Source organism: Grampus griseus (genome assembly GCF_964374135.1).
Source record: "Grampus griseus genome assembly, chromosome: 2".
NCBI classification, from domain to species: domain Eukaryota; kingdom Metazoa; phylum Chordata; class Mammalia; order Artiodactyla; family Delphinidae; genus Grampus; species Grampus griseus.
The window spans coordinates 50,522,838-50,549,335 of record NC_139018.1 but is presented as its reverse complement, the minus strand read 5'-3'; the positions used below and the strand labels follow the sequence as shown (position 1 = coordinate 50,549,335).

The 26,498-nt window shown below is 38.4% G+C and overlaps 1 protein-coding gene across 1 annotated transcript in view; it reads left to right on the top strand.

Moving 5' to 3' along the window:
• KLHDC1 (kelch domain containing 1) overlaps positions 1–22,690 on the top strand; it is a 52,447-nt gene extending 29,757 nt beyond the window's left edge. Inside the window, exons 7-13 of the mRNA XM_082649122.1 lie at positions 5,303–5,386; positions 5,862–5,920; positions 8,858–8,970; positions 10,708–10,780; positions 15,385–15,469; positions 17,152–17,204; positions 21,270–22,690. Of these exons, the coding sequence (XP_082505248.1) occupies positions 5,303–5,386; positions 5,862–5,920; positions 8,858–8,970; positions 10,708–10,780; positions 15,385–15,469; positions 17,152–17,204; positions 21,270–21,456 (654 nt within the window). The 3' untranslated portion in view covers positions 21,457–22,690. The remainder of the gene's footprint in view (positions 1–5,302; positions 5,387–5,861; positions 5,921–8,857; positions 8,971–10,707; positions 10,781–15,384; positions 15,470–17,151; positions 17,205–21,269) is intronic.
• Positions 22,691–26,498: the final 3,808 nt, after the last annotated feature.

The window sequence follows — 26,498 nt, the reverse complement described above, 5'->3', positions numbered from 1 at the left end:
GCTTCCTGGTGGAGGGTACTAGTGCCTGTGTTCTGGTGGATGAGGCTGGATCTTGTCTTTCTGGTGGGCGGGTCCACGTCTGGTGGTGTGTTTTGGGGTGTCTGTAGACTTATTATGATTTTGGGCAGCCTCTCTGCTAATGGATGGGGTTGTGTTCCTGTCTTGCTAGTTGTTTGGCATAGGATGTCCAGCACTGTAGCTTGCTGGTCGTTGAGTGAAGCTGGGTGCTGGCGTTGAGATGGAGATCTCTGGGAGATTTTCGCCGTTTGATATTATGTGCAGCTGGGAGGCCTCTTGTGGACCAGTGTCCTGAAGTTGGCTCTCCCACCTCAGAGGCACAGCACTAACTCCTGGCTGCAGCACCAAGAGCCTTTCATCCACACCGCTCCTTAATTTGGGATGATTCGTTGTCTATTCATGTATTCCACAGATGCAGGGTACATCAAGTTGATTGTGGAGCTTTAATCCGCTGCTTCTGCGGCTGCTGGGAGAGATTTCCCTTTCTCTTCTTTGTTCTCACAGCTCCCAGGGGCTCAGCTTTGGATTTGGCCCCGCCTGTGCGTGTAGGTTGCCGGAGGGCGTCTGTTCTTTGCTCAGACAGGACGGGGTTAAAGGAGCCGCTGATTCGGAGGCTCTGGCTCACTCAGGCCGGGGGTAGGGAGGGTCACGGAGTGCGGGGCGGGCCTGTGGCGGCAGAGGCCTGGGCTAGCCTGAGGCGCGCCGTGCGTTCTCCTGGGGGAGTTGTCCCTGGATCCCGGGACCCTGGCAGTGGCGGGCTGCACAGGCTCCCCGGAAGGGGGTGTGGAGAGTGACCTGTGTTTGCACACAGGCTTCTTGGTGGCGGCGGCAGCGGCCTTAGCGTCTCATGCCCGTCTCTGGGCTCCGTACTTTTAGCCGCGGCTCGCGCCCGTCTCTGGAGGTCTCTTAAGCAGCGCTCTTAATCCCCTCTCCTCGTGCACCAGGAAACAAAGAGGGAAGAAAAAGTCTCTTGCCTCTTCGGCAGGTCCAGACTTTTCCCCGGACTCCCTCCCGGCTAGCCGCGGTGCACTAACACCCTGCAGGCTGTGTTCACGCAGCCAACCTCAGTCCTCTCCCGGTGCTCCGACAGAAGCCGGAGCCTCAGCTCCCAGCCCTACCCGCCCCATCGGGCGAGCAGACAAGCCTCTCGGCTGGTGAGTGCCGGTCGGCCCGATCCTCTGCGCTGGAATCTCTCTGCTTTGCCTTCCGCACCCCTGTTGCTGTGCTCTCCTCCGCGGCTCCGAAGCTCCCCCACTCCGCCACCCGCAGTCTCCGCCCGCGAAGCGGCTTCCTAGTGTGTGGACACTTCCTCCTTCACAGCTCCCTCCTGCTGGTGCAGGACCCGTCCCTATCCTTTTGTCTCTGTTTATTTTTTTCTTTTGCCCTAACTAGGTACGTGGGGGGTTCCTTGCCTTTTGGGAGGTCTGAGGTCTTCTGCCAGCGTTCAGTAGGTGCTCCGTAGGAGTTGTTCCACGCGTAGATGTATTTCTGGTGTATCTGTGGGGAGAAAGGTGATCTCCGAGTCTTACTCTTCCGCCATCTTCCTCATCTGTATCAGTACTTTTTTTAATCACATATTTTTCTCCAGGCTAAACTAAGGTTTTCTAGAAAAATCTAAAGAGGCGCCGTCATCATTCTTTACCCACACGTGTAATGCCCTGATTTAATGAAGTCTCTTAAAAAGTCCTTGTGTAACAAAGTCCATGATTTTAAAAAGCCCATGTTTCATAAACCCTCGAAATCTTAATACTCTTTCATCTGCTAGTGAGCAAACACAAATTCACATTAGTTTACGCCATTAAAAAATTCTCACATAGCTGGGAAGTATATTTTGAAGTGGCTCACACAGTGGAAGAGCTACAGGGACCAGGACCTTAGGAACTGGAGCCAGTTATCCAACACCATCACAATATTTGCATCTCTCTGTTGGCTTCTCCCTGCTTCTCTGTGTGCTAGCTTTATTCTGTCTACTGCAGACTGTCCAGCTCATTTAGAAGGGAATATGGCCCTGGCTACACCAGCAGATCTTTCTATTGGTGCTGTATTCTGTCAATGTCTATATCTTTGTCCTAGAAAAGGACTCTGGCTCTACTTAGGCATGTTCCTACTCTATATGAGTCCCTGCTGCCAAGGGGATGACTGGCCAGGTCTGAGTCTCAGGTCTGTCCCTAGGGGAGCAAGGTATTGTGATTGGTCAGCTCAACGGAACTGTGCAGAATAGAATGCTGAACAGGCAAAACCAAATTTCTGTCCACTAACATGCACATATGACTAAATTTCCTTGCAGTTCAGCTTCTGTAGATGGTAGTGAGGGAGGTTCTGTGCAAAATAGCAGGTGTTACAAGGTTTGACCCTTCTCAGCATCCTCTTTTTCCAAGCAGTGCTTTTCAGGTTTTCAGTGCTCTTCTGTTCTCTTCTAATTTTGGAACTGATCAACTATCAGTCGGTCATATTTGTTGATTGAATTTTCCTGCAGTCAGCATTTTAATGTTAAGATTTATGTATTAATGAAATAAAAGCATCTTATCTCTGCTAAAATAATTTCGTATCAGCAAGCAGGTGGAGAGAAATATTATTGAGACTGGATCTACTGAAACTCATCCTGGATCTCTTTCAGGCCTCTTAACGCTCTGCTCCCTTAGAGAATAAGCAAGAGTCTGGAGCTACTGCAGGCATATTTTTAGAATGTACTCCTTGGGATAAGTGAACTGAGGTAGCTTATAATTAGTTCTTTGGACTTCAGGTCTTCCTGTTGTGATTCCTTCTCTCTCTCCTTACCTTAATCCGTACCCCTTCCCCCCTTCTGCACCAACAGCCTAACGGGCACTGACACTCTTTCAGTTAGTGTTTAACAGTATTTTCACTGTGATTTCTCTGATTATTTCTTCAAATAAGTTCTTACATTGTTTATATTATATCTGAAGGTTTTTCTGATGTGGTTGCAGCTAGAATTTGTTCCCTTTATTTTTTAGAGACATTCTTAAATTAATTAATTGTTCCTAAATATCTGCAGCAAAAGGAAAGGTAACATGGTAGAGTGTTAGAGTTATTGCTGTTGAAGTTGAAGAAACTGGTTGAAAAGAACTGTGTACTTTTAGATAAGCCATATAATGTCATCTGTTAAATGGAAAGTTGACAGTGTTTTCCTACATGGGACTTATAACCCTATGAGAACAGTAGAATATAATAGTGGTCTTTGGGTTATTTTCAGTATTTCAAATGACCTCATAAGCACTGTGCATTATTTATGCAGTTAGCCACATAGGCTAATGCAAATGCCATTACTTTGTTTTTGTTTGGACCGGTATGAACTCAGTTTATTCAGAAGCTTTGGTTGGATATTAAATGTATTTCATAAATAAGAAAGGAGAAAGTCAATATTTATTTCATAATGAATGTGTATATAGTAGAAGAATTTTTCCAGAATTTCAGATCAGGGATGGGGCAATAAAACTTTTGTTTTGTTGGAAGTATTGGGAACTGCAGCACAAATGGTTCTTTCTCATTTATGGTTCTCTCTCATTTATTTAAGTGTTATATAGGTAATATCTGAATTATTTCTTACCATTTTGACCTCATAATTATTCAAGTAAAAAATTCTAGGAGGTTATGATATTGGATGTAGTGCTTAAATTTCCTGTGCCCCCATTTGGTAGCCAATGAGCTGAAAATGTTGGGTTCTTTCACAACTTGGAATTAAATACATACACAGAAGTACCCACCATGAACACATGGAAATTATGCAGAAAATTCTTCCTTCAAATCTTATTCATTAATCTACCCATTATACCCTCTCTTTTCCCACCAACCCCAAACTTCTCTGAAGAAAAGTTCTGCTATATTTATTCAAAGTAAAGTATAAAGAAGTATTATCAGTTAATGTGAAGAGTTTTAGTAAGAGCTAAACACTGGCTTAAGCCAAGAATGAAGTTCTTATTGTGGAATTTGAAGCATCAAGAGTTTTGGGGGGCAGATTGATTTTTTTTAAGTCTCTGAGATCATCACACAGTGTACTGCTCACTCATATTAATACTAACTCTGTGTGTGTGTGTCTCTGTGTGTGTGTATGAGTGAGAGAGAGAGAGGGAGAGAAAAGAGAGAGGAAAAGGGAGGAAAAGAGGGGGTGGGATGGGCAAGGGAGAGAAAGAAAATGTTTTTAAATATTTATATATGTATATATGTATATATATATATATATATATATATTTTTTTTTTTTCCTGTACACGGGCCTCTCACTGCTGTGGCCTCTCCCGTTGCGGAGCACAGGCTCCGGAAGCACAGGCTCAGTGGCCATGGCTCACGGGCCCAGCCGCTCTGCGGCATGTGGGATCTTCCCAGACCGGGGCACGAACCTGTGTCCCCTGCATCGGCAGGCGGACTCTCAACCACTGCGCCACCAGGGACGCCCTAAATATTTATATTTTAAGCTAAAATTTATGTGAAAATTTTTTTCTTTTTTTTATACATTTATTTATTTATTTTGGCTGCGTTGGGTCTTCCTTGCTGTGTGCGGGTTTTCTCTAGTTGGGGTGAGCGGGGGCTACTATTCGTTGCAGTGCACGGGCTCCTCACTGTGGTCTTCTCATTGCGGTGGCTTCTCTTGTTGCGGAGCACGGGCTCTAGGCGCCCGGGCTCAGTAGTTGTGGCGCATGGGCTTAGTTGCTCCATGGCATGTGGCATTTTCCCGGACCAGGGCTTGAACCCATGTCCCCTGCACTGGCAGGCAGATTCCCAACCACTGCACCACCAGGGAAGTCCCTATGTGAAATCTTATTTTGCCAAATAGTGTCAGGCATTTAAGAAAAACACTTTAAAAAGTAAAGATCAGGGACTTCCCTGGTGGTCCAGTGGTTAAGAATCTGCCTTCTAATGAAGGGCACGTGGGTTCAATCCCTGGTTTGCTGTGGGGCAGCTAAGCCCTCACACCACAACTACTGAGCCCGCATGCCTCAACTAGAGAGCCCGTGTGCCACAATAAAAGATACTACATGCTGCAAATAAGACCCAACACAGCAAAAAAAAAATTAATTAATTAAAAAAAAATAAATCAGTCAATATTGTAAAAAAAAGTAAAAATCAGGGTGAATAAATGTAATTCCTTAAGAGTAGTATTTGTCTATAATTATTACTATTGAGAACGAGCTTTTGCATTAAGGTTTTGAATTAAGTTACATAGGTAATGGTAACTTAGCAGTCAAGTATTTCTCATACTGAGCATAGGAATGTGACTTCATTATAGATGTTTCAAGCCTTTGCTCTCCATTTTCTGATCTCTGCTTGCAGGGTGGTGTTCCACCGCAGCCACGAGCCGCGCATACGTGTGCAGTTCTCGGAAATAAGGGCTATATCTTTGGCGGACGAGTTTTGGTTAGTGATTTTTATGAAAATGGTCTTTAATCTTTGATGCTTCTTACAAAAATTGATCCTTTGATTTTGTGGAATAGCTGAACATTCAAATAGTCTAGAGATTAAAATGTCATTCAATAATAACTTTTTAAAATCTTCTATTCCCTAAACGGACCATACATGAGTAATCACAGGTGATTATAAATCATATTTTAATGGGGGAGAATCCTTCACTTCAGTGATTTATCAGAAAAGTTTAATTTCTTATTATCTAAAGCTTGTTAGTTTAAACTCATTTTTCCCTTCCCCCTTTACACATTAATTTGGTAGCTCTATGCTAATTTTATTAATGCTTAGCATTGTTTCCCAATATATAAACTTCTGATGTTAAGTAAAATAGAGTTAATCCATTTTTAATCTGAATTTATTTTAAAACCAAAATTTTAGCCCATGAAATATGTAAAACACTGACCAATTTCATACACTTTTATTTTAGCAAACTAGGATGAATGATTTGCACTATCTAAACTTAGATACCTGGACCTGGTCTGGAAGGTAAGTTCGAAATTTAAGTATGTTTTAATCTGTAGGCATTTTTGTGTGTGGGGTGTGTGTGTGTGTGTGTGTGTATGTGTGTCTGCCTGCACAGACGTGTGCACACATGCATGGTATAACCTAAACTTGGATCTGTAAAACTGAACTGATATTTTCTTCCCCTTCAGATTTTTTGCTTAAGCAAGGAATATATAGATTTCAATATAGAGTTCGTTCTTTAACTGGACTATATAAAACATGAGAACACTAGCAGTTGAAAATTGATTATGTAAAAGTACTGGTTTTATACTACATATTCTTGAGGACTGGTCAGTAGAACAAATGAAGTTTTAATGGGGTCATCACAGGTCAACAGATAACCGAGTGAGTCAAATTCTGATTTTATTGCTCATAATATATATTTAGCAATAGAATAAATATATTTAGCTATCAATTCAGCTGTTCATGTAATGATTTGGAATCAGACCTATATATTTTGCCAAAGTATAAATATTATTAAAAATAAAACCTCAAAAGGGCTAGAAGAAAATATAGCAGATTATCTTTAAAATCTTGGCATGGAAAAAGCTTTTATAAAGATGATATAAACCCAAAATTCACAAAATTAAAAGACTGATTGATAAGACCATTTAAGAATTAAATATTTCTGTGTAGAAATATATACCACAAAAAGTTAAAAAGCAAATTGGAAAATGCAAACAAAAAACAAACTAGAAGTAATATTTACAGTATTTGTAACCAAAAGGGCTAAGATTCATAAGAACTCAGAAAATCAGTAAGAAAAAGACAAACAGGCCAATAAAAGTGAACAAAGAACATGAAATGAGCAAATTCATAGAAGAAATACAAATATGCAGAAATTATTTTTAAAAGATGTCCAACTTCATAAATTATTAAAGAAATTGAAATAAAAATAATAGTTTTCACTTACCAAATAAAAATAATTACAAATGATCAGTTTGTGCTAGGTTGTAACACAATTAGTGGGAGTTTAAATTGGTATAATTTTCTGGAAGGTAGTCTGGTAATATGTTTAAAATATAAAATGGAATTTCTACTTTGATCCAGAATTTCTCCTAAGACAAAAATTGGACAAGTGTTTATATGTGTGTGCATATATGTATGTGTGTGTGCACACACAACAAAGATGTTTATTGCAACATTATTTATAAAAGCAAAAACATGACATCAACCCTCATGTCCGTAAGTGGGGGTTGTTTAAATCATGGTGCATTTGCCCAATGAGCTGCTGTACTTCCATTACCAAAGGACAATATGCTTCATGGAAATATTCTGAAATATATTAGTTGAATGAAAAAAATTGAACAGAGTATATGATCCTATTTGGATATTTTTAATAAATGTCTTTATATGTGCATTAAAGTTAGGAGAGATATATACCAAATTATTAATGTTTCTTATTGCTGGAGGACAGGATTATAGGAGAACTGTCCCTTTTAAAAACTATTTTTGTGGTTGTTGAATGTGTTGTAACCCAAATGTTTTTTATAGTTAACAAAAACAGTAAAAATATTTCCATTTTGGAAAAAATAAATTACATCTTCTACCAACGGCCCATGTTATTCTGGAGCATTCCGGAATGTTGGAGAATGGTGTGACCTCACCTCCTAAATTAGTTAAAGTTTTGTGCTTATGGTTTTGTTTTGTTTTGTTTGGCTGCACCATGTGGCATGTGGGATCTTAGTTCCCTGACCAGGGATCAAACCCATGCCCACTGCAGTGGAAGCATGGAGTCTTAACCACTAGATGGCCAGAGAAGTCCCTGTGCTTATGTTTTTATTTCTGTTTTTATTTTAAGAATATTACAGTATTTGTTTGAAATCTTTAGAGGTTTATCCCGGATCTGGAGTGGCTTGCATACTTTTATTGTGAAGTTAGAGTAGCATTTTCGGGAAATTCTACAATAAATAGACCAAAGTAAACAGCAATAGCAACAACAAAATCCCATAATATCCTTAAGGAAGTCAGCTGAAAATACAAAATTAAATGTGAAACAACAGTAAAAAATGACAGACATGAAAATATTTCTGTTAAAAACCTGAGGAAGTCTTACTGATTGACTAACAGTGAAGCCAAATCCAGCCTCTGAACACTGACACAAAATTAAATCTCGGAGACAGAGTTTTGGGTGAAGTAATAAAGAATAGCTTTATTGCTTTGCTACGCAAAGGGAGCCACAGCAAGCTAATGCCCTCAGAACTGTGTGTCCCAGCCAGGGGGAGCCTGTGAGGAGTCTTATAGTCCAGGGGCAGGGTTGCTGATAAGGATCAGGGTACGTGCAGGGCCCACATTCCTTCAATCCAGAGGTCATCTGGCGTCAGGTGGTGATGGGCAAACTGTGACCTTCTCTGGAATGAAACATGCTTCATCATGTAGTTAACATCTTGCATTTGGTGGAGGTTTCAGTTCAGCAGAAGAGCTCAAAGATATTATGTGTATCCCTTGAGGCAGAACCAGGACCCTGCCCAAAGGCTGCACTATTGTTTCTTGACTGCTCCTCCCTTCTGTCTGCATCCTTTCCCTTCCCTGATTAGCAGCTGTTTGAACCTACCCTTTGGAACTCAGGGAAGGGGACACGAAAAGGCTCTTGTGCCCAGGAGCCCCACCGGGTCCAGCTTGGTTTCAGTAGGAATGATGCTCAGTATGCGTTGTGAATAGCTAGGAATTGACTTTTTAATTTTCAGTCTGTGTTCTGGCCACATGGGATAGACATTAAATGGAAAGAAATTGTGTAAATTCTTCAAGAATTTAAGAATGTTTTAAAAATATTCTTGTAGGTAGGATTAGTAGAATCAAAATTTTTTATACTAGGGAGGGCAGTTTTTTCTTTTGAGATCTGAGATGATCAGAAAAATTAAAAATTTTGTTTTGACTAACACAGTACTTAGATTCTTCTATTTTTTTCCCTCACCACAGGATTCCAATTAATGGAGAAAACCCCAAACATCGGTCATGGCATACTTTAACACCAATAGCTGATGATACGCTTTTCCTATTTGGTGGACTAAGTGCAGACAATATTCCATTAAGTAAGTTGATTAACGTTTAACCTACAGTTAAAATTTTATTCTTTTTTTACCTGATTGTATTTGATACTTAAGGTATTTTTACTTTTCTGATTTTCTGGTTTACCTTTATCCCCAACTATGTGGTTGCATCATGAATTAGAAGTAGAAGGCCCCTTTCCTTCCGTACCCTTGCTTGTCTAAGTTCTCCTGTTTCCTAGTGTAGGGAAAGGAAAAGTGGTTGAACCTAGAGGAATTAAAGACCCTTTCAACTATAGTATTTCTGATTTTGTGTCTTCCTAATTTTTGATCCAGATGCTTATACTATAGGCTAGAATGGGGATTAGAAGAGGAACGTTTCCCAGGAAGCTCTAGAAATACAAGGTGGGAAGGCCAGTTGCTTCTCTTTTTGTTCCAGAACTATAAAGGAAAGTGCTTAGCTAGAGTTTTTAAACTCCTGTTACTGCTCATCCCAATGGCTGTGATTTTTGTAATACAGTTTTTCTTTCACTAGTATAATTGTGGCACCAAGAAAGACAAGTGACCAAGAATATCCACTTAGTTTGACAAGTGTCTTGTAATTTAACACAGAAGTTTTCTATAGCTAGAGACATTTTTCTTAAGAAACTTTATATACCATTAAAACCATTTATATAATTTTATATAGGATCGAAAAACAACTATTTGTTTTTCAACAAAAATTTATTGAGCATCAACTGTGTATCTGGCAGTCTTCTGGCCAAGAAATGCCAGATGCTGGCTGGAGGAACAGCAGTTCCTCTAGGGGATGTTAGTTACTGTAGATTATTATACTTCTCTAATTTGTGGGGTATTTAATTAAAAAGGATTTGGAATCTAATTTAAAAACTAACATCGGGCTTCCATGGTGGCGCAGTGGTTGAGAGTCCGCCTACCGATGCGGGGGACACGGGTTCGTGCCCCGGTCCAGGAAGATCCCACATGCCGTGGAGCAGCTGGGCCCGTGAGCCATGGCCGCTGAGCCTGAGCGTCCAGAGCCTGTGCTCCGCAACGGGAGAGGCCACAGCAGTGAGAGGCCCGCGTGCCGCAACAAAAAAAAACCAAACAACTAACATCTATACATCTTAAATATATACAGTATTGTATGTCAATTATATCTCAATAAAACTGGAAGAAAAAAAATCCTAAAATCTATCCATTTCACTAAGAGTTGTTTAATATCGTATCTTCATGAGCTCTACTGTTTCAAATTCCTATTTGCTTTTTTTCATCATTGAACTATGGAGAATTAAATGTCCTAGCTCCTAGTCTAGTCAGTTTCCTCCCTCAAAGATTCAGCTGAAGAAATGGTCATATGGGTATCAGATGATACCGAGAAATTACTTTTAGTTTTGTTGACTGTGACGGTGGCATTGTGGTTAAGTGATAATAACATGGTAGCTGTGTAAAAAATGTCCAATTTTTTTTAGTGTTGCTCACTGAAATATGTTTGGAGAAAATGATAAGAGCTAGGATTTGTTTTAGAAGAATTCAGCAACAAGAATAACAAAAAGAGATAAATGGAGCACATATGGTAAAATCTTAGTAGTTGTTGAATCTGGGTTATGTGAAGGTTCATTGTCATGTTCACTTGACTTTTGTACATGTTTGAGAATTTTTATGATAAAATATGCACATGCACAAAAAATAGTCATATAAATGTAGCATGATAAATTTGGGGAAAAAATTAAAATTTTATCCCAAACACCTAATCTTAATTTCTGAACTGTCATAATATTGCAGGTGATGGTTGGATTCATAATGTCTTAACAAATTGTTGGAAACAGCTTACACATTTACCTAAAACAAAACCAAGGTGAGTCTAGAAGTTGACAAATAAGTAAAATAGTTAAGAATTTTAAAGTTTTAAATGTAGCACTGAATTTATAGCGTTTGCCGTTAAAACCAGAAACCATCAGGAAGGATATCTTTCAAATAAGTGTGATGTTACCCAAATAATTTAACTATAATTCTAATTGTATCTGATTGTAGAAAGGAACTATTCAGTTTCTATCCGTATTTGTATATTTGAAAATTTTATTCTTTTAGGTAAATGTATAATCTTGCCTGATAAATGTGAAAAGGCTAAGAAATTGAAAGTATGATATAATGTTAATATTTTTAATAAGTAGACAAGAATGAGGTTGGCTTTAGTAGTAGTTATTTGGGTTTGGAAGAGATTTAGAGCAATTTAATGAGGAAATTTCTTTCATGTTGATCAAGTAGATGACAGATTATTATTTTTCTTTATTAACTGTACGATGTATTCATTAATGTAAATTTCTTAAAAAAGGAAACAGTTGTTTGTGGTATATTATAGAGTAAAAAACTGTAGAAAAATATACTATTATTAGACTGCAAAGAAAATCACATTCGTACTGTATTTCTTTCTTATTTGATTGAATAGTATGATATATATTCATAGGAGATTCAAATTCAGTACCTTATAATCATTATGATTAGTAATTTTATTTTTTTCATGCCATGTATTTCAGAATATTTTTTACTATAGATTATTTATATTAATGTGAAGTTAGTCAATGATATATTAATGCATAAGGCGATATGCATTTCAGACATTTAATAACAAGTAACTTACTTGAGAAAAAGCCCTGAAAATATTTATATGTAAATATATATACATATATCATTGTATATATCTATATTAATATGCACAATACATTTAGAGTTTATCATAACTACATGTGTATCATAACTACATTCTTATAGTTTCATGTATAAAAATTCAGTGGAATGTATTATTTTAGCAATTCTGGATCTTTTGAAATATATTGTTTAAAGAGTTTTATATCAAATTCAGGAGCCCAGTGTTCTAGTCCTTGCTCAGCTACCACTTAGCTTTTTGGCTTTGGGAAAGTCACTTAAAGAAACTGAGCATCAATTTCTTCATTGTGAAATGAGGGAGTTGGACTAGATGAGCTCTTAGTTCTCTTCCAGTTGTTTGATTGTGTGAATGAATTAATTATAGACCAAAGTGGTGGTAAGAATATGTTTAATTTTCAATTGCTCCTATTTTATATTTTAATCCTTAATGAGTAATCAGAACCATAGAACTATTATCAGTAATATATAGTTAGAACTGAGCTATGTAAAGCGATTTCTTTGAATTCAGCTAATGTGTCATGTAAATCATATGCTTTATTAGAATGTTTAGAGCCATAGAACTATTATCAGTAATATATAGTTAGAACTGAGCTATGTAAAGAGATTTCTTTGAATTCAGCTAATGTGTCATGTAAATCATATGCTTTATTAGAATGTTTAGGTAATAAGTTTAGAGCAGCTGTGAGAGGACATAAGCTGTCTGTAAAAAAGAACATCAGGTTGCAAGCTAGATGTCACCAAAATCAAGGCAGGAAAGGCTTTCCAGTGTTCCTCGATGATGGAAGTCCAGGCCAGAGTTTTCCTAAGGCAGGTAAGACAGAGGCAGATCTATCTTCAGGTATGAGGTGAGGAGGAGAACAGGTGAGATACAGTTTAGTGTAAGGAGAACATATATATGTGTATATATACTAATTTTTTATGAAAGTAAGAATTTACTTAACATTTAAATGTATATTGTGAAAACTTTTCCAAGTTATAATTTGAAATGTAAGCTGCCCAATTCTCCTCTTGTAATTCTGTGGAAAGTTTCTTAACTTTGGTACTATTGACATTTTGGACCAAATTATTCTTTGCTGTTAGGGGTATCCTGTGCATGTGTAGAAGCATCTCTGGCCTTTACCCAGTAGATGCCTGTAGTACTGCGCCCACTCCCCCCACCCTCCCCCAACACACACCTGGAATTGTGACAATCAGAAATATCTCCAGATATTGTCAAATGTCCCCCTGGGGGCAAAATCATCCCTGGTTGAGAACCACCGTCCTACAGTGTAACACCCTCTTCTCCAGGTGTCATCTTAGAACTGTGCTTGGGTGAATAGCCATCTATGTAGCCATATCTGATCGCTTATATAGGTGGCTATCAGCAAGGTCCCTTTTTTGTGTGTCTGTAAAAGATGTCCCATAGGTGTTGATATATAGAGCCTTAGGCATTGTTGGATTCATGAGTATTTCCAAGGTTACACATGGCTTTCTGTCCTGGAAATTAAGCTATTCCTTCCTATGAGGGAATTTGTTATACTCGATCTCCTTCCCTCAGTCCCTCCTCCAATCCCCATCCCCAACCCCACAGCATAATCTGAGTGTTGCTGAAGATCTGTGTCAATTTATGTTCTAACATACAAGTTGGAGAATTGGGCAGAGTATTTCACAAACAAAATTTCTAATGACTCAGTCCTATTCTGGGTCCCAAGTGCATTTGTCCTTGAATGTGTCATGATTGTTTGAGAAAACTATTTAAACAAATTGTGCATAAGCCAATTGTTTGCATTTGTGGAAATTAAAAGGATAAATGTACTAAAAATAAGTTATGTGGTAATAAAAGACATGATAATATGTAATTGTTTGGGCATCCGATGCTTCAGCAATTTGGTCTATTAAGAAAAGTGGGGGCTTCCCTGGTGGCGCAGTGGTTGAGAGTCCACCTGCCGATGCTGGGGACACGGGTTTGTGACCCGGTCCGGGAAGATCCCACATGCCGCGGAGCGGCTGGGCCCATGAGCCATGGCCGCTGGGCCTGAGCGTCCGGAGCCTGTGCTCCGCAACGGGAGAGGCCACAACAGTGAGAGGCCCGCGTACCAAAAAAAAAAAAAGAAAGAAAGAAAAGTGGGACTTCCCTGGTGGTCCAATGGTTAAGACTCCACACTCCCAATGCAGGGGGCACGGGTTTGGGGAACTACGATCCCACATGCTGCACACTGCGGCCAAAAAAAAAAAAAAGTAATCAAGTACTCTCAGAGGCAAAGCAATGATTCTGTAAAACTTATAATTTATTTTCTAAAATTGAGAAATTTATGTGTACTTTTTTCTCAGTTAGACCCACAGAAACATTAAATTTTATAAAACTGTAACATTATTTTTGGTAAATAATGTGAAATTAGAGATGGATATGAGCTATCAGACCATTTCCAAAACAGCATTAGATGCTCTGCTTCTTTATGAAATAATTTGTTTATTTAATCACTGAGTAAATTATGCTAGTATTTTGTGTTTGCTTTTGATAATCAGAAGTTTTTGAGCACCTGCTGGATGCAGAACACCCTATTAAGCATTTTTAAGAATATAAAATTAGATTACCCAAATTCCAGTGGTGTGCTGGTAAACAGTTAACAACCGCTCTCCAGGAAAAACAAAACCAAAAAAAAGAAAAGCCCTAGTTTGTAGCATTTGCTGATTTGCACCGTGGCCAATGTGATATCACTGAACATGGAGTTGATAGGCACAGTCGGCTTTACACCACTGGGGCCATTTTTGACCTTAAGGACCTTGTATATAGTCTCCGTAGGGAGTTAGGAGACAAATTACATCAAACAATTAAAGTAGTACATAGAGCAATTTGTCTTCAAATGTGAGTTAGGAGATTATAAAATAAGCACATAAATGTTGAAAGGTGCTGGACAGAGAGGGTAACAGAACCAATCTGGGTGGTATTTGGAACACTGTTTTTTTTTTTTTTTTTTTTTTTTTTGAGCCTGTTTTTAAGGCTCTGAGAGAAAGACTTCTCATTTTAAGCCCAAGAAGCAGGGTGAACTAACAAAAGCCTAGAAAGTGGTACAAGCTTTTCTCTTAGGGAATAAATGGACTTGGCTGAAATAGAGGGTTCATTTGGGGAAAGGCAAGAATTAAAATTTGTGGGAAAAAAATAGCTATTGATCATAAATTTTTGGCTGAGAAAAGTGGCAGAGATGCTTCCTGATCAGGAAATGTCCATGGTTAAAAACAATAAATATTTGAAAAATATTATTTATCAGCTATAAGTAGCTGGAAGAGATTAGAGACAGAGAAATAAGGAACGTGTGTGGTATTCTGTACCCAGGGTGATAAGTAGTGCGACAAGATTAATGTAAAGAGAATGACCAATTGGATTTGTCCGGTGGTGGGGACCAGAGAACAGGGAAGGAAGTCAAAATGATGAGAACAGCATCGTGGCAGATAGCAATAAGAAAACTGTTTCTGCAATAGGCTGATCAGTTCTTTTTAAAATTGTTTTATATCATGATAATATCTGTGAGATAAAGAGTTTAGAAAAAGGTCGGAGGATATAATAAGAAAGAGTTATAGGGAAGCCTCTCTTTCATTGAAACAATGTGATTTAATGAACCCTAGAATCTAATTCTCTAATAATTCTAGAGAAATCTTTAAACTCTAACCCCTTTGAGGTTATGACAAAGGCTCAAGTTCAGTCATACCCCTTTTGAAATAGATTAAATTTTAGAGTGTGCAATTTAAAATTGGTTTATATGTAATGTACAGTTTCTTCCTTGATAGTATTTCACTGTTTCTAATTTTCAATCATAGGTTATGGCACACAGCCTGTTTGGGAAAAGAAAATGAAATAATGGTATTTGGTGGGAGCAAAGATGATTTACTTTCCTTGGATACAGTAAGAAAATTTCAATTCTAAATATTTCCTCTGAGTAATTGTGTTATTCAAACTAAATGGCTGTTCAAAAAGATTGTTGATACTCCCACATTGAAAAATATGGAAGGGCATGAAATGTTACACTGTTGTACGATTAATCTTCAGAATGAGTGGCTTTTGTGAAGCATTGCAGGATATTTGGGGTTTACAAATCAAAATAGGTCTATTAACTTCATTAGTCAAATTATTAAGAAGAGCTTCTAAAGGATGAATCTTCATTTCTCTTTGACCCTCCCCGTAGTCCCGAGTGTTGATAATTTTATTGAATTAAAGTATTTGTATACAATATTTGGTGCATATAAAGAATATATATAAAGTATATGTAAACTACTAAGTATAATAATAAGTACTTGTGAAATTTGCTACCTAACTTTATAACTAGAACATTATCAAGGCTAGCTTCTCCCTTCAAGAGGAAACTACTATAGAATGTTTAAAGTGTATTTTTTTTTTTATTTTATGTGCCTTTTGCCACTGCTTCACCCCTGTTTTACATTTGAGTTTAACGCATTCTCATTTTAAAATCTGATAAAACTAAAGTGAAAGGAATAAACGAGTAGCATTTGGGAAGTATTGTTCTTCCACTCCTTGCACCTTGGGAAATTCAGAGAGATGGCCACACTTAACATTCTGTACATGATGGGCCAGGAGCTCAGGATTGATCGCCCTGGTTTGCATAGGACACTTGGGAATGGCAGGCGCTGAGCCGTCAGGGATGGGCTGCAACGAGACAGAGCCCACCAGAAGGCCCCAGTGCCCTTTCACCTCTTCAGGCGTAGTTATCTCCAGAGTTGTTCCTATGGAGTGGTGAACCCTGAGATAAGGTGGATTTTCTCCAGGGAATTTGGTTTATTTTGAGGTTCTGAGGTCTCCAACTTGAATGTTATGTGTAGTGAAAGTTTTAGAACTTTCTTTGGCTGAGAATTCAGTGCTTCAATAAAAGATTAAAACCACAACTTTACTTAAAAAGCAACTTTTGTGGTTTGTCTTCTCTTTCTTGGCACTAGAAAGCTTTATTTAGGATACAAAGTTTATCATTAAAATATGAATTCTGATTAAAATCATGATCATAAATTATGAAATTCTAAAGACCTATTTGAAAGTATTAGAAAAATTTTCTGCTGACTCCTCCACATTAACTTTTAGATGAGAGAGTCATTATTCCAAAAAATCTTCTGGATCTGTGATTTTCAAATTAGGAATTCCCAGAGAATCTTTCACCTGGAAAAGGGGGACAGAATAAAGAGATTTTAAAATGAGTCATTTGGAAGAAAAAAGTTCTGCTTAAAAACCAAAAAACTTGAAAACCACTACTGTTCTCATTTTGAAACCACTGTCTTAAAGGGAAAACATGTTTCTGATTTTAAAATTTTCATTTATATAGGCTGTGGTTAGGTAGACGTTTGGTCACTGAAAAAATGGTAACCACGTATCTAAAGTTTGTGTAGCTAGCAGGTATGTGTACATTTGTGTGTGTGTGTGTGTGTGTGTGTGTGTGTGTGTGTGTATGTGTGTGTGAATAGTTAGAGATTTATTTGCTGCTTTACATAATTTCTTTTACATTTATGCAATAAAAATATCCAATTATTAATGTATTTTATTTTTATCAAAAGTCTTGATAACTCCTTTTTTGTGTTGACTAGGGTCATTGTAATGATTTATTGATCTTTCAAACACAGCCTTATTCACTACTCAGGTAAGAAAATTCATTACTTTAAAACATATATGTTATTAATGTATGATAATTTCTTTCTTCTTCCTTTTTGGGAAACGTTATAATATTTTTCAGGTAGATTATTACTTGAATTTATATTTACATCTTCCTAAGAGTATAATAAAATTTGTAATGATGAACCATATACCAATGTGATTTTTAAAAATTAAAATATAGAGTATAGTCACATTTTTGTTTTGTTTGTAAAACTGAATTTAGTTCATGTAGGAATGTTAAACATACTGTATTTCCTTGATTCTAGGCCTGACTTTTTTCGTATTTTAACTTTTCTGAAATCAGAGTGTGTCTAGTAATAGACACACATATATATGAATTTAGTTTAGTAGAATTTCTTTTTTTAACCCCAAAGTTGTTATTAAATTGGTGGTATGACTTACAGTGTATTAGCTGATATGCTTTTAATTTAAAAGGAATATATACAAAGTTTAGTGGGTGGATTGTGGAGCAAGCCCCTATTTCTGCCTGTGAGAGTCAGGAGGAGGGATTTGAGTGAAGAAGTTGTCTAGTGAACACGTGTGGGTATTTTATGCAGCAGGGATAACAGGGGTGAAGGCATGGGACAGAGGGAGGGAGGGGAAGAGAGAGAGAGAGGAGCTCACATGCTCTGTGTCAAGGAGTGTGCTATAACTTCTAGACGTTCCACAGCTTAAACCACTTGAAAACCATAGCTCAAACTGGACATTCCTGAAGTTTTTCTTAGCCACTCCTTCTGTAACTGCTGTGGTTTCCAAACTTGTCTGGACATCAGAATCTCATGGGGAACTTCAAGAAATATTGATGCTTGTGTTCCAGCCCCACAGATTGTGATTTGATTGGTCTGGGGTACGGTCTGTACTTTGGGATTTTTTAAAGTACCGAAGGTAATTCCATTTTGCAAAGTTTAGAAATAACTGGTGGAATGATTTATCCTGCTTTGTATTGTTACTTAACTTTTGTTGTGAACATAACCACTTTCCTTAAGTAGATTACAAGTTCTTTATATGCAGGGATCAATAAATATAATATTTGGGTGCCTAGTATGGGAAGGCACTGTGCTGTGAAATGAAAAGCCATGACCTTTCCCTGAAATTGCTAAGAATATAGAAGGCAGGCTTTCAAACAACTATCATAGAAAAATAAAATTGCTTTAAGAGGAACATGTACAAAGTTCATAAGAATACTGGAGAAGAAGGCCCTTGGTTAAGATAGCAAAGGTTAGGGAAGTCTTTGCAGAGGAAGAAGAGTCTGAGACAAGAATTTACTGTGAACAAGCAGTGCAAACGTGTTAGTGCAAGATATATATATCTTGCACTAACATGCTTTTATATATATATATATATATATATATATATATATATATATATATATATATATATATATATATAGGCATGGTGTGTTCTGGAAACTGAATTCTTGAGTATTCCTGGGACATAAGTATGAGGTGAGGAATTGTAAGAAATGAGGCTGGATAAGAAATCAGGAACTGTATGTCATCTAGCACCTGTGTCTCTCATGCACAAGAGTTTACATTATCTTGTAGGAGGTCAGGAAGCATTGAAAAATTTGGAGCAGAGGAATAAGATGATCATATTATAAGTTATAAAATTTCTTTGGCAACAGCGTAGATGAGAAATTGGAGGGATAAGTGACTGCGTTAGGAAAGTTAGTAGAGACTGTTGCATTGATCAGGAACAAAGTGAGGGTCTGATTTAGAAAGTGGCAGTGGGGCTGGAGAAGGGAGGGAGGTAGAGATATTTAGCAGGCTGAATGGACTTGGTAGTTGAATGGATGCTAAGGGAAAGAAGAGGGAAGAATTAGTGATAGAGTATGGAGAAGGCATTGGGTTTGCAGGTGGGATGGGGTAGAAATGATGAACTTGGTTTTGGGCATATTGAGCTTGAAGTGCTTATGGGACTTGCAACAGAGCGTTCCATTAAATAGTTACTAACTGAATAAATGGAGCAAGGTCCAGGCTAGACATAAAGATTTAAGAATCACTGGAGTGTGAATGGGTATGGGTTAGCTCTGCCCAGGAAGAGTTTTGAGAGAAAGGGTGAAGCCAACGGCTGAGCATTAAGAACTCATAACATTTGAAGAGAAGGTAGAGGACAAGGAGGCACAGGAGAGTGACCAGAGTTAGAGGTGAAGCAGGAGATAACGGGAGCAGAAAAACTGAGCGAGGAGAGAACTGGAGATGGAGCATCTGCTTACTGTAAGGAGGTCGCGGAACATCTGGATTGACAAGTGCCGTGGAGTTTGGCAGCACTAAGAGGTTGGTAAGGTAAAGGGGGAAGCCAGGATGACTTCTGGGGACGAGCACCACGACCCGGGAAGGAGTGAGCATATTTGTTTCTGTGCTCAGGGAAGCAGCCATCGGGGACTAAGTTGTTGGAAACAGAATAAATGAATGGAGTAGGCTCTTGAGGAGGTCGATTTTAGCAAACAGGTAATAGAATTATCCCTTGACTGGAGGAAGGGATAATAATAATGGCGAAAGAAGGAAGTATAGCTATGAAAATAGATGAATTTCTTGGTTGGGGGCAGGGCACTGAGAAGGTTTTGGCTGATGGTGAGGTCGTCTGAGGAGGAGGAGAGGTAAGGATGTGAACTTAAGGAGGGCGATGAAGACGTGACATAGCCGCTGAGGTGGCTGGGGGCGGAATGCTGCCAAGGGATGTGTAACATCGTAGTGCCGAGCACTCAGGAGGGCTCAGCGGAGATGGAACAAATCGATATGCTGTGGGCCACGTCTGCAGAAATGTGGTTTTCTCCAGCCGCACTAAGAAGCCAGGTTGCAAGCGCAGAAAGGAGATGGTTGAGTTTATCCGTGGTTGGAGTTTAACCAGGATGGCATAACAGAGGGACAGTGGAGAAGGAGATGAAAATTGCTGGCAGGAGATTGAAGTGCATGTGGACAGGAACGTGCACATGGATGCACTATGAAGTGCATGTGGACAGGCCGGATAGGAAAGAAAGTCACAACCAGAGGGGTCTTATTATTTGGAGAACCGGGAAGAGTCAAAGGAGTAAAGGGGTGTAAGAGTTAAAAAGATACAGGCTTATGGTCCAAGAGGAGGATATGGAAGTTTAAGATTTCAGAGGTGGAACTGTCCTGAGTAAGGTCATAAGAGTAAAAAGGGTTTTCCACACAGATGCTAAAATCAGTCAAGAGACAAGACTGTGATGAGTCCAGGGCCAGAATCCTCAGCGATGGGGGAGAATGAGCGGGAGGTTAATAGATGGCAACACCCGACGGCAAAATGATCGCAGCCTGGAAGCAGCAGTGAGGGGCGAAGAGAATACATACTAATACTGGCTCCTGACTGTGAAAACAGAGCTGAGGGGAAATTTGTCCTCTTTCCTCCAGAAGGCTGCGCACAAAGCAATTTTCTTAGATTTCACTTAAAGCAAAGACAGAAAGTCACAGGAAGCAGGGGTGTTTGTAGACACAGCTGGTGTTCCAAAAAGCAGAAAGGAGAGGTTTGGAAGGGGAGATAAGCAGTGATAGGGAAGCTGAACCAGTATAGAAATGAGAGGAAGAGCAAAGACAGACTGCATGTGCCTGCCTTTGAGGCTGGGACTCAGGGTGGCTGTCCATCAGACCAGTGTAGTCGTTTCTGGAGGGGGTACGGGAAGGGCCGGGTCACAGGGTATAAAATGGACACCAGGTGCTGCATCTTGGGGTGATGGAAGAAGAAGACAGCTCGCAGAGAGGAGTAAATTGTTATTGGGCTGGAAGGATGTGTGAAAAGGGGTCTGCTTCAGACTAACCTGCTTCAGAATTAAGTCTGAATCTTTTTTATTTAAAGAACATTATGCATGGTAAGTTGTACCTGGATTTTGGTCAGATATGGTCCCCATGCTATAAAAATATACAATTACTGTGGTGCTGTGGAAAGAATATATATCCTGTCATGTTCCAAACAATACCAGGGGAGTACATAATCGTGTAAAATTTTTATAGTTTTATTTTGTATATTACTTACCTATAAATATTTTATAAGTTCAGGTTCAAAAACTAATAATTCTGTTATGTTTTGTTTACAGGTCATGCCTTGACTGCATTGGTAAAAATGCTATAATTTTAGAAAGTCAGATATCTTTATTACCTCCTAAACTTCTCCAACAAGTACTCAAAAAAATAACATTTTGGACTGCAGTTAATCACCGAGAAGAACAAAGAGCCCAAAAAGAAGAAACAGAAAATAAGTATCAGTGGATCAGTAGCAATTAAGTTGTTGTATACTCTATGTATTTAATATGTTTAAACATTTTAATCAGACTGTATATTTACCCCCCAGATTGGAGGCTTGATTTAGAAGATAAAATTTGAAACAAAAATTCTATGTTAAACTGATTGTATGGCATGAGATATATAGGAAGAAGATGTTAATGGCAGATTCATTTGTATTTATATTTGTAAATTAACGTAAATTCATTTCCTTATAAGCTGCAGAAAAAAAATCTACTTTCTGAAAGTAAGTATAATTGTAAGAGACTTTAACTCACTGTGTCTTCTTTACTGGAAAGATTATACAAATTTGAGGAGAATAAGAAATTACCCCAAGGACTTTAGAGATTCCCCAACCTAAAGATAGATAGATATATAAAAACACCTCATATCAACTTTCAGAAAGAATAGATTTTTCTCAAGTCACTTTAAAATTACATAAAGCTTCCCATTAAATGACTCGGTTATTTAAAGAACTTCTCCTTAAATAACTAATACAGCTGGCCAAAATGATAAAATAGGCAAGCACTGCTATGGGATTAAATATTGAACTCCTACCCTTTTAGCACTTATCTAGTTAAGTATTCTTCCTCACCTTTGAGTAGGGGAATAAATGTCTTCAATTGTTTTTCTGTTACCTCTGAGTTGTTAGTTTGTCCCATTTTATATGTATATAAAGACCATGTTTGAAAGTGTCTAAAGTGGAGATTTATTTGTCATACAAGCTTTGAAATATTGAGAGGCAGTATAGTTATTAACTTTAGAGACACCTGAAGATACATTTTGCCTTGGGGGAATACTTCTAAAGTAACTTTCAGTGAATTATGAAATGGGATGATAACCTAGTAATTTGCCTTTCTAGAAACCCCTCGTTTTGGCCCACACCATTCTACAGAGTTGGTGCTCAAGACCCAGGATATTCAAAATATGTTATCTTCCCATTTCTTTTCAGTATTAACTGCCTATAAAGAAATGGAACATGAATATTTATCTTTATGTTCTTTAAATAGTACTTTTGCCATGGTTAAGAAGTTAAGAAGTTGTTCACATATCACAGTTGTTCACATATCACAGTTGTACCCATTGAATTGGGTACAATTGAACATATCACAGTTGTACCCATTGAATTACTAATAACAAGGAATTACTAAGAATTTGGTATATAAAATTACTGTCTACCATACCACCATGCACGTTGAGTCTGAAATTAAAATGTTGGAGTAAATATATTTCTGTATTGAAGTGCATGTATAATTTATAATGAAAATTACAGTAGTTTATAGATCTCACTACATTGTAGAGATATATTTTATATATATGTACTGTCTTTTAGACGTGTAAAGCTTCTATTTATGTATTGAAATATTTTGTGTTTACATTTTATTTATTATACAAACTATATAGAATTACTATTTTCCTAGTTTTGTTAGTGTGAACCAGTCATTAGAATTGATTGTGCAAACAATATTTCAGTGTAAGTTTTCATTTTTTCTTACTATTTTCAGGCTAAATAACAGATTTATAATCTCATAGGTAATATGGGTCTTAGAAGTAATATTTTATTACTATGAACTTCAGTATTTGGCATTCTATAAGGAAAAAATATCAAAACATATTAGACAGTGATAGTTGACACTGAGTGGGATGAATACTTTTTAAAATGGCTTCTGGGTTGTGTGAATGTCTTCTCTAGCCTCTTAGAGAAGCACTTCTGTTTTTAAATGGTTTACCTAAACACTAAAAGTTAGATTAACCCCCCTCAAAACACACACTCTTCGTTTAGGCTTCAAGAGAATGAAAATCTATATATTATTTATGGCACACAAAACTGGTACTCTTCTTATTTGACTTAATATATTGTACTGCTTCAAAAAGTTATATGTCCTGAGGTAGCCCCATAGTAGGAGTGGCAGGGAATTCTAATCTGATCTTCAATTTCCAAAACTTGGCTTATAGCAGGGCTTCCCTGCTATTAGGAGATGTAGAAATTCTACGAGCTGGCAAAGCCAGTTTTGAAGATCCCTAGTCAAGCAGTATTCATTCCTCACTTCTTAGCACTTATGGTTTACTATCAACTTATGTGTTGTTGACCTGTGCGGTGTATAGGAACCCAAGGCAACATCAGCCTCATAACTTTCTCTCTTAACTCTCCCTTACGGGTTCTCTGCTTGAAAGATGACTCTAGAGGGTTGACTTTTTTTTTTTTTTTTTCAGGTGGTTCACAAAATAGGTTTCCAGTCTGATTCTCAAGGAAAAAGAATTTCTGGCCATCTTTATTATGTGTATCAGGATATTCTTCCAGTTGTCAGGAAGGATTCTTTTGAGGTATTACCATTTTTAGAATGATATAGTAAATGGCATATCAGAGTTACTGTACATTTTTTACAGATCGTATCTTTGCATAAGCACATTTAAAAAATTATTAGCCTTTTGATAGAAGCTTAAAAATATTCTTTAGAACTTCATACTGTCAGCCCAGGAACAAACTGATGTTTTCACCAATACATTATTTATATGTATGTATGTGTGAGAGAGAAATAAAATAAACTCATTAAGACAGAATAATTTTCAGGGTAGTACATAGGGTCTGAAAAATTAAAATTTTGATTTCAGAACACTTCACAGGAAAAGAAACAGTTTTAAGAAACAAATAGTACCCCATTCCCACTTTATTTTGGTGCCTGTTTTTTCATTGTATTAATGTGATTCTATTGGAATTTCCAATTTGATGAAGTTATCAAACGGTCCAGCATGTGGGTGCAGCAAGAACATTTTTTAAATCACCCAAGTAATGGACTGAATGTTTGTATCCCCACAAAATTCATATGTTGAAACCCTAATCCCCAATGTGATGGTTTTTGGAGGTGGTGTCTTTGGGAGGTAATTAGGTTTAGGTGAGGTCATGAGGGTGGGGACCCCATGATGGGATTAGTGTACTTATAAGAAGAAGAAGAGACCAGAGCTCTCCTTCTCTGTCCCTATCACATGAAGATGCAATGAGAAGGCAGCCGTCTGCAAGGCAGGAAGAGGGCCCTCATTAAGAACCAAGTCTGTCAGCACCTTGATCTTGGACTTCCCAGCCTCTAGAACTGTGAGAAATAAATGTCTGTTGTTTAAGCCATCCAGTCTATGGTATTTTGTTACAGCTGCCTGAGCTAAGACACATCTGAGGTCCACAGTTTACATTAGAGTTCAGTCTTGGTGGTGTACATTTTATGGGTTTAAACAAATGTGTAGTAACAGTCCCCAACCTTTTTGGCACCAGGGACCAGTTGGTTTCGTGGAAGCCAGTTTTTCCACAGATGTGGGGTGGTGGGGGATGGTTCAGGCAGTAATGTGAGCGATGGGGAGTGATGGGGGACAGCAGATGAAGCTTCGCTCGCTCACCAGCCACTCACCTCCTGCTGTGCGGACTGGTACCGGTCTGTGGCCCGGGGGTTGGGGACCCCTGCTTTATGGTATCATACAGACTAGTTGCACTGCCTAAAAATCCTATGTGCTCTGCCCATTCATTCCTCCCTCCCCCCTAAACCTGGCAACCACGGATATTTTATTGTCTTCATAGTTTTGTCTTTTCCATAATGTTATACAGTTAGAATTACACAGAACGTACCCTTTTCAGATTGGCTTATTTCATTAGTAATATGCATTTAAGTTTCCTCCATGTCTTTTCATGGCTTGAAAAGATGGCTTATTTCTTTTCAGCACTCAATAATATTCTATTGTCTCAATGTACCACAGTAATTTTTTACAATTTTCTATATAGACAATTGTGTGTCTGTGATTTGTCATGAACAAAAGCGGTTTTATTTCTTCCTTCCCAACCTTTTGTTTCCTCTTCTTGTCTTACTGCATTAGCTAGGTCATCCAGTAGGATGTTGAAAAGTTGTGGTGAGAGGGGATCCTTTCCTTGTTCCTGATCTTAGTAAGAAAGCCTCTAGTTTCTCATCATTAAGGATAATATATATTTTTTAATTTATTTATTTAATTAATTTATTTTTGGCTGTGTTGTGTCTTCATTGCTGCATGCAGGCTTTCTCTAGTTGCGGCGAGTGGGGGCTACTCTTAGTTACGGTGCGTGGGCTTCTCATTGTGTTGGCTTCTCGTTGCAGAGTGCAGGCTTCAGTAGTTGTGGCATGTGGGCTCAGTAGTTGTGGCTCGCAGGCTCTAGAGCGCAGGCTCAGTAGTTGTGGCGCACGGGCTTAGTTGCCCCACGGCATGTGGGATCTTCCCGGACCAGGGCTTGAACCTGTGTCCCCTGCATTGGCAGGCAGATTCTTAACCACTGCACCACCAGGGAAGCCCAAGGATAATATTAACTGTAGGTTTTTTTGTAGATGTTCCTTATCAAGTTAAGGAAGTTCCTCTCTATTCCTAGTTTGCTGAGAGCTTTTTTTTTTGATATCATGAATAGGTGTTGGATATTGTTAAATGCTTTTTCTTCATCTATTAATGTAATCATGTGATTTTTCTTCTTTAGCTTGTTGATACGGTGGATTACATTGGTTGATTTTTTTTAATTAATTAATTAATTGATTTTTGGCTGCGTTGGGTCTTCGCTGCTGCGTGCGGGCTTTTCTGTAGTTGCAGTGAGCGGGGGCCACTCCTTGCCACGGTGCACAGGCTTCTCATTGCGGTGGCTTCTCTTGTTGTGGAGCACAGGCTCTAGGCATGCGAGCTTCAGTAGTTGGGGCACGTGGGCTCAGTAGTTGTGGCTCATGGGCTCTAGAACGCAGGCTCAGCAGTTGTGGCGCACAGGCTTAGCTGCTCTGTGACATGTGGGCTCCAACCCGTCTCCCCTGCATTGGCAGGCAGATTCCCAACCACTGTGCCACAAGGGAAGTCCCACACTGGTTGATTTTTGCATGTTGAATCAGCCTTGTATACCTGGGATAAGTCCCACTTGGTTGTGGTATATAATTCTTTTTTAATTTTTTGGATTTGATTTGCTAATATTTTGTTGAGGGTTTTGGCATATATGTTCATGAGAGATATTGGTCTGTTGTTTTCTTGTGATGTCTTTGTCTGGTTTTGGTATTAGGGTA